This window comes from Mobula birostris, chromosome 8 (genome assembly GCF_030028105.1).
Source record: "Mobula birostris isolate sMobBir1 chromosome 8, sMobBir1.hap1, whole genome shotgun sequence".
Classification (NCBI taxonomy): domain Eukaryota; kingdom Metazoa; phylum Chordata; class Chondrichthyes; order Myliobatiformes; family Myliobatidae; genus Mobula; species Mobula birostris.
Genome location: NC_092377.1, coordinates 73,147,537 through 73,163,378, shown reverse-complemented (window position 1 = coordinate 73,163,378; position 15,842 = coordinate 73,147,537). Strand labels below are relative to the sequence as shown.

General features: G+C 44.8%; 1 protein-coding gene across 1 annotated transcript in view; it reads left to right on the top strand.

The window, feature by feature from the left end:
* The first annotated feature begins 13,342 nt into the window (after positions 1-13,342).
* dnaaf10 (dynein axonemal assembly factor 10) overlaps positions 13,343-15,842 on the top strand; it is a 35,892-nt gene continuing 33,392 nt past the window's right edge. Inside the window, exon 1 of the mRNA XM_072265449.1 lies at positions 13,343-13,578. Coding sequence (XP_072121550.1) covers positions 13,393-13,578 — 186 coding nt within the window. The 5' untranslated portion in view covers positions 13,343-13,392. The remainder of the gene's footprint in view (positions 13,579-15,842) is intronic.

The window sequence follows — 15,842 nt, the reverse complement described above, 5'->3', positions numbered from 1 at the left end:
ATCAGAAACGAAATAAGATTGCGAAAGTAGTGTGGAGAAGATCGAAGTTTACAACATCAATGTTTCAGGATTGTAAATTGGCATGTAAACAAACGGGGCATAAATAGAAATGGTGCAATATTTATCTGATGACATAATTTTGACGAAACATTTTCTATATTTTCACCCCACAAAGGCTGCCTGCTGCGATGACTTTTATTTCAAAAATATGTTGTATTCATTGCGTATACAAGTACAATTTTTATATTTTCTTCGTGTCATTTGGTCATTAGAAGTTAACACTTATTAAACCAGCATATCATCATCATCATCAAGTGCCATGCCCGGTTTGAGCTTTGACTGCCATGGCCCACACACTCCCGTTTTGGATTAAGTGGATCAATTCATTGGTATTAATTTCCAGTTCTCTGGCTGTTGTCTCCATCATCATTTGTCTTGTCTTCCTCTTGCTTTCTTCCTTTCAATCTTTCCCATAACTACCGTGCATTCTAACTCCTCTTTCCTAATCACACGTCCAATGAATATTGTCTCAGCTTGCTCCTGCCCCACCGAACTCGTTTCTGCATACCTCGACACGGTTTTATCCCCCCTTGTTCAATCCCTTCCTACCTATGTTCGTGACACTTCTCACGCTCTTAAACTTTTAGATGATTTTAAGTTCCCTGGCCCCCACCGCTTTATTTTCACCATGGATGTCCAGTCCCTGTATACTTCCATCCCCATCAGGAAGGTCGCTTCTTTTTGGATTCCAGACCTAATCCGTTCCCCTCTACCACCACTCTGCTCCGTCTAGCGGAATTAGTCCTTACTCTTAATAATTTCTCTTTTGGCTCCTCCCACTTCCTCCAAACTAAAGGTGTAGCTATGGGCACCCGTATGGGTCCCAGCTATACCTGCCTTTTTGTTGGCTTTGTGGAACAATCTATGATCCGTGCCTATTCTGGTATCTATCCCCCACTTTTCCTTTGCTACATCGACGACTGCATTGGCGCTGCTTCCTGCACCCATGCTGAGCTCGTTGACTTTATTAACTTTGCCTCCAACTTTCACCCTGCCCTCAAGTTTACCTGGTCCATTTCCGACACCTCCCTCCTCTTTCTAGATCTTTCTGTCTCTATCTCTGGTTCAGCTTATCCACTGATGTCTACTATAAACCTACTGACTCTCACAGCTAGCTACCTGGACTATTCCTCTTCTCACCCTGTCTCTTGCAAAAATGCCATTCCTTTCTCGCAAGTCCTCCGTCTCCGCCGCATCTGCTCTCAGGATGAGGCTTTTCATTCCAGGACGAGGGAGATGTCTTCCTTTTTTAAAGAAAGGGGCTTCCCTTCCTCCACCATCAACTCTGCTCCCAAACGCATCTCCCCCATTTCACGCACATCTGCTCTCACTCCATCCTCCCGCCACCCCACTAGGAATAGGGTTCCCCTGGTCCTCACCTACCACCCCACCAGCCTCCGGGTCCAACATATTATTCTCCGTAACTTCCGCCACCTCCAACGGGATCTCACCACTAAGCACATCTTTCCCTGCCCCTCTCTCCCTGCTTTCCGCAGGGGTCGCTCCCTACGCGACTCCCTTGTCCATTCCTTCCCCCCATCCCTCCCCACTGATCTCCCTCCTGGCACTTATCCTTGTAAGCGGAACAAGTGCTACGCATGCCCTTACACTTCCTCCCTCACCACCATTCAGGGCCCCAGACAGTCCTTCCAGGTGAGGCGACACTTCACTTGTGAGTGGCTGGGGTGATATACTGCGTCCGGTGCTCCCGATGTGGCCTTCTATATATTGGCGAGACCCGACGCAGACTGGGAGACCGCTTTGCTGAACACCTACGCTTTGTCCGCCAGAGAAAGCAGGATCTCCCAGTGGCCACACATTTTAATTCCACATCCCATTCCCATTCTGACATGTCTATCCACGGTCTCCTCTACTGTAAAGATGAAGCCAAACTCAGGTTGGAGGAACAACACCTTATATTCCATCTGGGTAGCCTCCAACCTGATGGCATGAACACTGACTTCTCTAACTTCCGCTAATGCCCCACCTCCCCCTCGTACTCCATCCGTTATTTATTTATACACACACATTCTTTCTCTCTCTCTCCTTTTTCTCCCTCTGTCCCTCTGACTATACCCCTTGCCCATCCTCTGGGTCCCCCCCCCTTTGTCTTTCTTCCCGGACCTCCTGTCCCATGATCCTCTCATATCCCCTTTGCCAATCACCTGTCCAGCTCTTGGCTCCATCCCTCCCCCTCCTGTCTTCTCCTATCATTTTGGATCTCCCCCTCCCCCTCCCCCTCCCACTTTCAAATCTCTTACTAATTCTTCCTTCAGTTAGTCCTGACGAAGGGTCTCGGCCTGAAACGTCGACTGTACCTCTTCCTAGAGATGCTGCCTGGCCTGCTGCGTTCACCAGCAACTTTGATGTGTGTTGCTTGAATTTCCAGCATCTGCAGAATTCCTGTTGTCAGCATATACCATCATATATATGCCGATGCCACAACTGTTGTTGGCAGAATGTCAGATAATGATGAAGAGGCATTCAGAAGTGAGACAGATTGACTGGTTGAGTGATCTCACATCAACAACCTTGTACTGAATATCAGTATGACCAAGGAATTGATTTTGTGATTAAAAAGAGGAAGCCCAGAGAACACTTGGTAGTTCTCATTGAGGGGTCAGGAGTAGAAAGGGTGAACAGTTTCTAATTCCTTGGTGTCAACAACTTAGATTATTTATTCTGGGCCCATCATATTGATGTAATCATGAAGGCACGTGGCAATAATTCATTAAGAATTTGAGGAGATTTGATATGTCACCAGACTCTAGCAAATTTCTGCAGATGTACTATAGACAGTATTCCGACTAGTTGCATGACCACCTGGTATGGAGGCTCCAGTGCACAGGATCAAAAAAAGCTGTAGAAGGTTGTAGACTCAATCAGCTCTATCACAGAGACAACCCTCCCTACTCTCAGAGACATCTTCAAAAGGTCATACCTCAAGAAGGTGTCATCCATCATTAAGGGCCCTCACCATACAGGACATGCCCACTTTGCGTTACTACCATCAGGAAGGAGGTATGAAGACCCACACTCAATGTTTTAGGGGGTGGGGTACGACACCACCTATCTGCTACCTACAATGAAGTCCTAACATCTCTACCCTGGCATCTCCACAACTGTTCACACCTCCATTCATGCAAATATAAGAGTAATGATCCTCTCACTAACTCTATGACTCTTAATGACCCTCATGTGATTGCTACAACTTTAAACAACACAGAGTTCATAAGCTGGAAAACTACCCACCATGGATCAGAACTGAAGAAGCCTTTCAGATGAGTGGTGAATTGGCTTCTAGACAACACAGCAAGTTCAGTTGCCTTGATTTACTACTGCTTGGTATACAATGATCTGGATGGCCGAGAACCTTCATAGATATGCTTTAGGAACAGTTTTTTCCCCCTTTGCTATCAGATTTCTGAAAGAGTCATTAACTCTACAAACTTGACAGTCTGGGTAGGCCTGTTGTCTCTGCCTCCTCGTGACCTCATGCCTCAATTCCATTTTATCCAGCTTGGTTCCCTCCCTTTCCACCTTCATCTATGACGCTTCTCATGCTCTTCATCTCCTCAGTAACTTCCAATTCCCTGGCCTAACCGCCTCATTTTCACCATGGACCTTCAGTCCTTGTACACTATCATCCCCCATTAACAAGGTCTCAAAGCTCCCATTTCTTTCTTAGCAAAAGAACAAACCAGCCCCCCTCCATCAGCACCCTGCTCTGTTTGGCAGAATTTGTCCTCACCCTTTTCCTTTGTTTCCTCCTACTTTCTCCAGACTCGAGGAATAGCCATGGGTCCTGGATATGCCTGCCTCTTCCCAGGCTACGTGGAAATGTCCATGTTCCAGGCCCTTCCTGGTAATGCTCCCCAACTCTACCTCCACTACATTGACGACTGCATTGATGTTGCTTCATACACCAATGCTGAGCTTGTCAATTTCATTGATTTTGCCTGTAGCTTCCACCCTGCCCTTAAAGCCACTTGGTCCATTTTTTGACACCTCCCTCCCCTTTCTCGAACTCTCTGTCTCCAACTCTGGAGACAAAGTGTCAACTGACATCTTTTATAAACCTACCACAGTTATCTTGACTATACCTCTTCCCACGCTACCTCCTGTAAAAATGCTATTCCCTTTTCTCAGTTCCTTAACTTCTGCCGCATCTATTTCCTTTTCAGGACATCGAAGATGTCCTCCTCCTTCAAAGATCGGTGTTTCCCTTCCTCCACTATTGTTGCTGACCTCACCTGCATCTCCTCCATTTCTCGAACATCTGCACTCATCCCATCTTTCCGCTGCCTTAATAGTGATGGAGTTCCCTGTGTCCTTACCTACCACCCCATCAGCCTCTGCCTCCAACACGTTCCACATTTTGGAAAGAAGTGGGTGACAATCTTTTCCCACCTCAATCATCACAAGAGTAAAATCTGCAGGACATTGTGGTCAAAGGTGCTTGCTTGGAAAAATGTTTCCATAAGGGACAGGTATTTGGCAATGTCCAGCTGACTGGGACTAGACCTACCTTTCACAACTCCAAGGGCAGATAGAACCTCAGCATGAAGTGACAATTGCCCACATACTTTATTTCCATGCACAACCTGATGCAGCCATATTTGAAGGTCACCAGGATGAATGCAACATTGGGAACACTTTTGTGTTCTCTGGGGACTTCTGAATCATGACCCATAGCACTCAATAATTGAAGAGATTGTGGAGGCATTAATAGTGATCTTTCAAGAATCACTAGATTCTGAAATGGTTCCGGACGAATGGAATATTGTAAATGTCACTCGACTCTAAGAACTGAGGGAGGCAGCAAGAAGGAAATTGTAGACTAGTTAGCCTGACTTCACTGGTTGAGAAATTTTGGAGTCCATCATTAAGGATGAGTTTCGGGTTATTTGAGGCAGCCACATGATAAAACAGGCCAATGTTGGGACCACTATTCACTTTATATGTAGGTGATTTGGATGACAAAATTGATGGCTTTGTTGCCAATTCTATGGATGATATAAAGATAGGTGGAGGGGCAGGTAGTGCTGAGGAAGAAGGAGTCTGCTGAAGATTGGGGGAATGGGCAAAGAAATGTCAGATGGAATATAGTGTGGGAAAGTGTATGTTCATGCACTTCCGTAAAGTGTACATTCATGCAATTCTCTAAACAGAGAAAATTCCAATATCAGAGGTGCAAAGGGATTTGGGAATCTTCATACAGGATCCCCTAAAGATTAATTTGCAGGCTGAGTCGGTGTAAGGATGGCAAATGCCATGTCAGCATGTGTATTGAGAGAACTAGGGTATAAAAGCAAGTTTGTAATGTTAAGGCTTTATAAAGCATTGGTTAGACTGCACTTGGAGTATTATCAGCAGTTTTGGGCACCTTACCTAAGAAAAGATGTGCTGGCATTGGTAGAGTTCAGAGGAGGTTCACGAGAATGATTCTGGGACTGGAAAGGTTAACATTTGAGGAGCGTTTGATAGCTCTGACCCTGACTTGCTGGAGTTTAGAAGATTGAACTCATTGAAACCTATTTAAAATTGTAAGGCCTAGAGTGGATGTGGATGGGATGTTTCCTATAGCTGGAGAGTCTAAGACCAGAGGGTTTAGCCTCTGAATAGGGGGATATTGATTTGGAACAGAGATGAGGATGAATTTCTTTAGCCAGAGAGTGATGAACCTGTGGAATTCATTATCACAGACAGCTGTGGAATTCAGTAATGGGGTATATTTAAAACAGAGGTTGATAGGTTCTTGATTAATCAGGGCGTCAAAGGTAACAGTGTTGAAGGCAAGAGAATAGGGCTGAGAGGGACAATAAATCAACCATGATGGAATGGCAGAGCAAACTCAAATGAGCCAAGTGGCCTAATTCTGCTCTTAAGTCTTCTGATCTTGGAACCCCAGATGAACCAGAATATGGCCCAGATGAACAAAGTAGTACAAAGTCAGCATGATTTCCTACAGGAAAAGTCCTGCCTGACGAACCTGTTGGAATTCTTTGAGGAGATTACAAGTCAGATAGATAAAGGGGATGCAGTGGACGTTGCATATTTGGATTTTGACAAGGTGCCACACATGAGGCTGCTTACCAAGTTAAGAGCCCATGGTATTACAGGAAAGTTACTAACATGGTTAGAGCATAGGCTAATTGGTAGAAGGTAGCAAGTGGGATTAAATGGATCCTTTTCTGGTTGGCTGCCAGTGACTAGTGATGTTCTGCAGGGGTCAGTGTTGGGACCACTTCTTTTTAAGCTATATATAAATGATTTAGATGATGGAATCTTTGTTGCCAAATTTGCAGATGATACAAAGATTGGTGGAGGGGCAGGTAGTGTTGAGGAAATGGGTAGGATGTAGAAGGGTTTAAGACAGATTTGGAGAATCGGCAAGAAAGTGGCAAATTAAATACAATGTTGCAAAATGGATGGTCATGCACTTTGGTAGTAGAAATAAATGTATGGACTATTTTCTAAATGGGGAGAAAATCTAGGAATCTGAGATGCAGAGGAATGTGGAAGTCCTTGTGCAGAATACCCTGAAGGTTAACTTGCAGGTTGAGTCGAAGGTGAAGAAGGCAAATGCCATGTTAGCACTCAGTTCAAGAGGTCTAGAATACATGAGCAAGAATGTGATGCTGAGGCTTTATAAGGCACGGGTGAGGTCTCACCTTGAGTATTGTGAACACTTTTGGGCCCCTCATCTTAGAAAAGATGTGCTGGCATTAGAGAGGGTGATTCCGGGAATGAAAAGGTTATCATACAAGGAACTGGGTCTGTACTTGCTGGAATTCAGAAGGATGAGAAGGGGATCTCATTAAAACCTTTCAAATGTTGAAAGGCCTAGACAGAGTAGATGTGGAAAGGATGGTTCCCATGGTGGGAGAGTCTAGGACAAAAGGGCAAAGCCTCAGGATAGAGGGGTGCCCTTTCAAAGCAGATGTGGTGACATTTTTTTTAGCCAAAGAAGGATAGAGGATTGAAGAGCAAGAGGATATGACGTGAGAGAATAGGACCAATCAAGTGCGACAGTGAAAAAGTGTATACGGAACTGGAGGAGATGGCAGAAGTACTTAATGAATACATTGCTTCAGTATTCACTACGGAAAAGGATCTTGGCAACTGTAGGGATAACTTACAGTGGATTGAAAAGCTTGAGCATATAGACATTAAGAAAGAGGATGTGCTGGAGCTTTTGGAAAGCATCAAGTTGGATAAGTCCCCGGGACTGGATGAGATGTACCCCAGGCAACCCTGGCTGGCGAGGGAAGAGATTGATGAGCCTCTGGCAATGATCTTTGCATCATCAATGAGGATGGGAGAGGTCCCAGAAGATTGGAGGGTTGCAAATGTTGTTCCCTTATTCAAGAAAGGGAGTAGAGATAGCCCAGGAAATTATAGACCAGTGAGTCTTACTTCAGTGGTTGATAAATTGATGGAAAAGATCCTGAGAAGCAGGATTTATGAACATTTTGAGAGGCATAATATGATTAGGAATAGTCAGTATGGCTTTGTCAAAGGCAGGTCGTGCCTTACGAATCTGATTGAATCTTTTGAGGATGTGACTAAACACATTGATTAAGGTAAAGCAATAGATGTAATGTATATGGATTTCAGCAAGGCATTTGATAAGGTACCCCATGCTAGGCTTATTGAGCAAGTAAGGAGGCATGGGATCCAAGGGGACCTTGCTTTGTGGATCCAGAATTGGCTTGCCCACAAAAGGCAAGGAGTGGTTGTAGATGGGTCATATTCTGTATGGAGGTCGGTGACCAGTGGCGTGCCTCAGGGATCTGTTCTGGGACCCCTTCTCTTTGTGATTTTTATAAATGACCTGGATGAGGAAGTGGAGGGATGGGTTAGTAAATTTGCTGATGACACAGGTGTTGGGGGTGTTATGGATAGTGTGGAGGGCTGTCAGAGGTTACAGCGGGACATCAATAGGATGCAAAACTGGACTGTGAAGTGGCAGATGGCGTTCAACCCAGAGAAGTGTGAAGTGGTTCATTTTGGAAGGTCAAATACGATGGCAGAATATAGTATTAATGGTAAGACTCTTGGCAGTGTGGAGGATCAGAGGGATCTTGGAGTCCGAGTTCATAGAACACTCAAAGCTGCTGTGCAGGTTGACTCTGGTTAAGAAGGCATATGGTGCATTGGCCTTCATCAATCGTGGGATTGAGTTTAGGAGTCGAGAGGTAATGTTGCAGCTATATGGGACCCTGGTGAGACCCCACTTGGAGTACTGTGCTCAGTTTTGGTCACCTCACTACAGGAAAGATGTAGAAACCATTGAAAGGGTGCAGAGGAGATTTAGAAGGATGTTGCCTGGATTGGGCAGTATGCCTTATGAGAATAGGTTGAGTGAACTCAGCCTTTTCTCCTTGGAGTGGCGGAGGATGAGAGGTGACCTAATAGAGGAGTATAAGATGATGAGAGGCATTGATTGTGTGGATAATCAGAGGCCTTTTCCCCAGGGCTGAAATGGCTAACATGAAAGGGCACAGTTCTAAGGTGCTTGGAAGTAGGTACAGAGGAGATGTCAGGGGTAAGTTTTTTTTTTATCACAGAGAATGGTGAGTCCATGGAATGGGCTGCTGGTGATGGTGGTGGAGGCGGATACAATAGGGTCTTTTAAGAGACTCCTGGATAGGTATTGGAGCTTAGAAAAATATAGGGTTATGGGTAGCCCTAGGTAACTTCTAAAGTAAGTACGTGTTTCTCACAGTATCGTGGGCCAAAGGGCCTGTACTGTACTGTAGGTTTTCTATTTTCAGTGTTGCAAAGGGTGGTGAATTTGTGGAATTTGTTGCCACATGCAGCTGTGGAGGCCAGGTCATTGGGTGTATTTAAAGCAGAGATTGATAGGTTCTTGATTGGACACGGCATCAAAGGTAACGGGGAAAAGGCCAGGAACTGGGGTTGAGGAGGAAATAGGAAAAAATGATCAGCCATGATTGAACGGCGGTGCAGACTCGATGGGCCAAATGGCCTCATTCTGCTCCTATGTCTTATGGTATTACTGTCTTATTTCCAAGGCAGGGAACAGGCCACTCCTGAGCCAAATGGTTGAACGTTGTGGCAGTGTGCAACTTGGATTATTACTCATTGTGGGAATCAATTCTAAAAGTGAATTCCAACACTAAATTAAATCACAAATTTAATTCAGAATAAGCCAAGGGAACAGGCATGAATTGGTATCTGTGGCTTTAAAAATCTGAAAGTATAAAATAAAACTATTAATAAGAACTTGGATAATATGAGGCTCTGGGATAGACAAATTGCATATAAAACACTGCAAGTAGTTAAATAGGGTAAGATGATAAAGTCAAGCCGTACTGTTCATTTCAAAGATATAAAATTGAAATCCTAAAAAGGTTATGTTAATCATAATCCTATTTACAAACTAAATCTGGTCAAGTCTACTTTACAAAATGGTCATTAAGGGGCACTAGGAAAAGTACAAACATAATTCGTTATAGCTTTGATAAGGGGTTCAGCAGATTGGTGGGCAGGTAGGAGTTGTATGTGGAGACAGTATTAATACAAGAAAACACCATGTTCAGCTGCCAGTTGTAATCGGAAGATTTCCTGAAGTTATGATACACCGGCAGGTCTGGATTCAATGTTTAGGTCACCTGGAGCTCCTCCTTTCCACCTGATTCCCTCTGTACTGTCATTTCTGGTGGGTGTTTATTTTTAAATCTCTGTGAGTTAAACATACACAGGGATCGTGATGGAGGAGTATAATTCTGTAAGGATGGCCTCATTAGGATGTTGGATGACTAGTCTGAGATTACTCTTTCAATGTGGGGTAAGTATTCAGGTGTTTACAAGGAGAAATTTTCGAATTAGGTGTTAATGGTGATGCAGGTGACCTGCCTGCTGTCATCCCTTATCTGCTGCATTGTTGTGTTTCAATACAAGTGAGAAGGTTATTAGTCCAGCTCACAGAGTATTTAAGATTTAACCACATTGCTACCCTTCTGGGGTCACATTAACCATAGGACAGAGGTGGCCAATTACCTCTGAAGTGTATTATTGAACCAGACTGTCATAAGTGGGCGTTGATGGCGGACCCAAATGCAAGACAGACACTGAAGTACTAGGAACAGGACTTGGTTTGTCAAGAAAGCAAGGGAAGAAACGACGCTGGACATTGACACAGGCCCTGGATGAGACCAGGATTCAGGGCCTGGGCTAGGACTTGGGCTAGAAGCATGAGACCCAGACGTGCTTACTAGGAACAAGGAGCCTGGACTAGGAACTCGAAACTCCGGAACCAGAGTCTGGACAAGGACCCAGAACCTGGGTCTTGACTCAGAACCAGAACCCTAGCAAGGACTCGGGAACAGGATCTTGGCAAGGACTCGGGACCAGGATCTTGGCAAGGACTCGGGACCAGGATCTTGGCAAGGACAGGACGAGGAATCTCCAGCACCGGGCTGGGCAAGGCACCACAACTAGATGAGAACACAAAGCTCAGATTTGGATAGGGCTGGAACATGGCACCTGGACTTGGTCTTGGAACATAGAGCCTTGGACTGGACGCTCAGAGTCTTGGACGTGGACTGGACGAGGTACTCTAGGGCAGAATGAGGCTCTTGGACTAGGTTTGGCTCGGCTTGGTTAGGCTCTTGGGTATGGAGCCAGGACTCTTCCTTGGAGCGCAGGGCCGGGATGACTGCCGAGGATTGGGATGGGGCAATCCAGCACAGGATGAGGAGTCTCCAGCACTGGGCTGGGTGAGATACTCCTTGGCTGGGTGAGGCACATGGACTGGAAGAGGACACGAAGTTCAGACTTGGACAGGGCTGGAACACAGAACACAGAGCTGGGACCCCTCCTTGGGGACAGGACATAGGGCCGGGACTCATACACAGAACACAGAGCCAGGACCCCTCCTTGGGAACAGGACCTAGGGTCAGGACTCTTCTTTGACACAGATACTAAACACAGGGACACTAAGAGACAGTTCCAAACTCAACGATAGATAGTTCCTTATCTTGGCGTGGCAAGGTTCCGGTCTCACTCCGGCAGTTGAACTAGACGGCGATACAGGCAAGGATGCAGGTGAGGTTGCAGGCGAAGGTAACAGACGAAGTAACTGTTGAGATAAACTGCCAAAGTAACTGCCAGGAATTCAAATGGGGAGGGGAAGGGAACAGTCCAGCAGGTAATCCTTGGGTTTGAGAGGTATTTATGTGCCATCCCAAAATGAGGATCAGAAGCCTCAATTAAGGCACCCAATGGAAAAAGGGAAAACAGGACAACCCGGAATAAGGAATCAACAGACCGGACCGTGAACCAGAACGCAGGCTTCACGGACCGGACCATGACATAGACAGGATTTCACAACTAATTTTGTCTTCAGTTAAGACTAGTATTTGATAAATTAATGGAATTGAAATTTAGGATTTTAGCTCGTATCCCTAGAGAATTATTCAACGTTCTGTTTTACTAGGCTGGTAAGTTAACCACTGTATCATCATTGTACCCTTATGTGGTCCTGTCTATAACATGAGAACCAGAATTAAATGAAGCCTCATCAGTGTATTGTCCGGTTCAAGAATGATCTCTTTATTCTCACACTCTGTGCTTTGCTAATAAAAAAAATATCCAGTATGTCCTCTTGGCACTCACCTAACATCCGAAAAAATTATTTTTGCTTCACCTTCCAAAGATGCTGCCACGGCTTCAGGTGTTTACAACATATTCTGTTTTTATTTCAGTTTTCCAGTAGTGACATTTCATTTCTGATTTTCAATTCCTTCACACGTCTCCTTATTCTTCCATTCACTGCACATTCACTTATCTTCATTTGCAACATATCTGTCCACCTGACCAGTACATCTTTATATTCCATTGGTTTTACCTATCAATATCATTGATATCAAAGTGTATATGTGCATATCAAATAGTTAAATTAAATAAGTAATGCAAAAACAGAAATAAAAAAGTAGTGAGGTAGTGTTTGTGGTTGCAATGTCCATTCAGAAATCAGATGGCAGAGGTGAAGAAGCTGTTCCTGAATTGCTAAGTGTGTGGCTTCAGGCTTCTGTACCCCACTCCTGATGGTAACACTGAGAAAAAGGCATGTCCTGGGTGCTGGGACTGCTAATGATAGATGCCGCCTTTTTGAGGCACTGCTCCTCGAAGATGAGAAAGACCAAATATATTTTCAGTTCTTGGCCCAAGCCAATCTTCCCTTTCCTTAGAAAATGTGTGAATCAGAACCAAACTGCCATTTTGAAATTTGGTTCATATATTTATGCATTCACTGAGTCTATGTATATCATCTTTCATAATGTTAACTAACTCTGAATCCTTGCTTCAGAATCTTGATTACTGCAATCCTCTTTGATGCTTTTCTTATCTCAAGACTTGACTTTTTCAGTACCCTAGACTGGTCTCCACTCTTACAATGTCTTCCACTATGATACCAGCTAAAATGAGCTGCTTCACTCAGCATTTCTGAGGAAGTCTTTGACCTGAAATATTAACTATTTCGCATTCCAAAGATTCAGTTTGATTTGCTGAATGATTGCAAAGTTTTCCACTTCTATTTCACAAATGAAGTTCTAATGATGGATCGCTGCCAAAACGTCGACTGTTTATTCTTCTCCATAGATGCTCTCCGACCTGCTGGGTTCCTCCAGGAGTTTATATGTATTTTGCTCTGGATTTCCGGCAACTGCAGAATCTCTTGTATTTATTATAAGAGTAGATTATTGGAAAAGGCAAGTCCAGCGATCACAAAGGCAATTAAAAGTATTACAGTAGCGGATTGTCAAATGCAGGAATTAAGAGTTAAGTAATATTATGAAAGTCGAAATAGGTATTCTCAGTGAAGGCATAAATAACGCGAAGGAAATGTCAAAATGGTGTTCCCGCCAGTTAATATCTCATACTTACTTTACAATCTCTTCACAGCTTCACTTACCCATCTCTATAAACTCTCCGTGATGCCCACAATTCCTCAAATTCGTACCTCTTGCATTTTCATAATTTCCAACGTCCCATCGACCTCAGCTATTGGTTTTTAAGCTCTAGAATTCCTCCCTACATCATTCTTTTACCCCCATTCCTCTTTGACCAAACTCTTGGTTCTCTGACGTAATTTTTCCTGTATTATTCTCCACTCTCCTATAAGAAGCCCCGGGAATATTTAACACTCCACACCTTACGAAGGAGAGAGGGTAAACTGCAGTACGGAACGTCGTTTGGGCCGGAAAACACGGTGGCCAGTTGAAGCCTCGCGCGTGCGCGGTGGCAGCATCGCGGCCGGGGGCCTGAACCGGGGGAGTAGCGATAACAACCGTAACCACGATGAGTTCAGCGCTGGAGAAGCCGCAGATCATAGCGCACATTCAGAAGTCGCTTAACTACACCCTATTCGACTGCAAATGGATCCCGTGCAGCGCCAAGTTCGTGTGCATGGGCAACTTCGCGAGGGGCACGGGAGTGATGCAGATTTACGAAGTGTCTCACGGGGATCTGGTGCTGGTGAAAGAGGTTGGTGATCAACCGTCCAGGCCTGCCGTTGTCATGGAGACGGAACAGCTTCTTCGTTAATTACAGTTCTCATCTACGACTTAATTTAAGTTGTATCTTGTTATTTCTGTGAAAAAAACCCTAATATTTCGAATTAAATTTCGGTCTTAGCTGCAGACACAGAATTATGGTGGTTCAGGCAGGTACAAGAACATATTTAAAAGACAAGCAGCACACATAAAAGTTGCTGGTGAACACAGCAGGCCAGGCAGCATCTGTAGGAAGAGGTGCAGTCGACGTTTCAGGCCGAGACCCTTCGTCAGGACTAACTGAAGGAAGAGCTAGTAAGAGATTTGAAAGTGGGAGGGGGAGGGGGAGATCCAAAATGATAGGAGAAGACAGGAGGGGGAGGGATGGAGCCAAGAGCTGGACAGGTGATTGGCGAAGGGGATATGAGAGGATCATAGGACAAGAGGCCCAGGGAGAAAAGGGGGAGGGGGGGAAACCCAGAGGAAGGCCAAGGGGTATAGTCAGAGGGACAGAGGGAGAAGGGGGGAGAGAGAGAGAGAGAGAGAAAAAGAATGTGTGTATATAAATAAATAACGGATGGGGTACGAGGGGGAGGTGGGGCATTAGCGGAAGTTAGAGAAGTCGATGTTCATGCCATCAGGTTGGAGGCTACCCAGACAGAATATAAGGTGTTGTTCCTCCAACCTGAGTGTGGCTTCATCTTTACAGTAGAGGAAGCCGTGGATAGACATATCAGAATGGGAATGGGATGTGGAATTAAAATGTGTGGCCACTGGGTTCCCCCCCCTCCCCCTTTTCCTTCTCCCTGGGCCTCCTGTCCCATGATCCTCTCATATCCCTTTTGCCAATCACCTGTCCAGCTCTTGGCTCCATCCCTCCCCCTCCTGTCTTCTCCTATCATTTTGGATCTCCCCCTCCCCCTCCCACTTTCAAATCTCTTACTAGCTCTTCCTTCAGTTAGTCCTGACGAAGGGTCTTAGCCCAAAACGTCAACTGTACTTCTTCCTAGAGATGCTGCCTGGCCTGCTGCATTCACCAGCAACTTTGATGTGTGTTGCTTGAATTTCCAGCATCTGCAGAATTCCTTGTGTTTGCATATTTAAAAGACAATTGGATAGCGGCATGGATATGAAAGATTTGCCCGGCCAAGCGGGACTAGATTAGAAGGGAATCTTGGTCGGCATGGAACATTTGGGCTGAAGGGCCTGTTTCAGTGTTGTGTAACTATATCCATTGCTTCATTGAGACTGAGTCAAAACCTGGGGGCTCAAGAGGCGGCAGAATGATGGAATTTTTTATGGATTCGTATATTGACGCTTACAGGTTACTGACAAACTTCCCAGTGTCTTACTGAATGTAATGTGAGTGGGTATTCTGGGTAGATATTTTACAAGCAAAACAAACATTCATGTTTGTTTCTCACCCCTCTCTCTCATGTGTGTTATTCATGGCCACCAGGCTTCCCAATACCACAAACATAACAGTTGGCGACGGCGTCACGTCCTTAAGCAGTATTTATTGTTTTGTTCCCTTTGGCACGAAAAGCCAGGTGAAAACGGCGGCAGAAGCGTGATGAGTGAAGAATCCAAGGGGAGAGAATGAGAACGGGACAGTTAAGTAAAACAAGTAAGAGTGGAGAGAGCGATGGATAAGGCTGGTTAACTTTTCTGGAACATGATTGTGTTTGAAAATGGTGACAATGTTTCGGAAGTGTGGGGCCGCGTGACGAAACGACGGAGCAGTGGAGTTCATGGTGCGAAAGATTTGAATATTTTGCATTGGCAAATCAAATTTCAGATGATATTCGTGTTGCAACTTTTCTGACTGTGATGGGTGCAAAAACATTTGATTTATGTGCCGTCTAGTGCAACCTGCTAAGCCTGGCGATAAGCCTTATGAGGACAAAGTCGAAGTCTTATAGGACCACTATTCACAGAAACCATTGGTTATTGCTAAGAGCTTTAGATTTCATAAAAGGAATCAAGATGAAGGTGAGGCTATTTTAGTTTATGGCAGTCCCTGAATGAAGTGTTGTTTGTACGTGATCTGCCTAGTGAGGCAATCTAGAAATAGCCGCTTACAGGAGACGGAGAAGTCAATTGAGATTAGTACATCTATGGAGATGGCAGCTAAGGAAACACAGCTGTTAAATGCATCTTCCCAAGTTTGTAAAGTTTCTACTGACTTTAAGAATTGGCAATCAGTGTTACTGTTATGACACAACTGGGCATTTGGCAAAAGAACACTGGTATAAG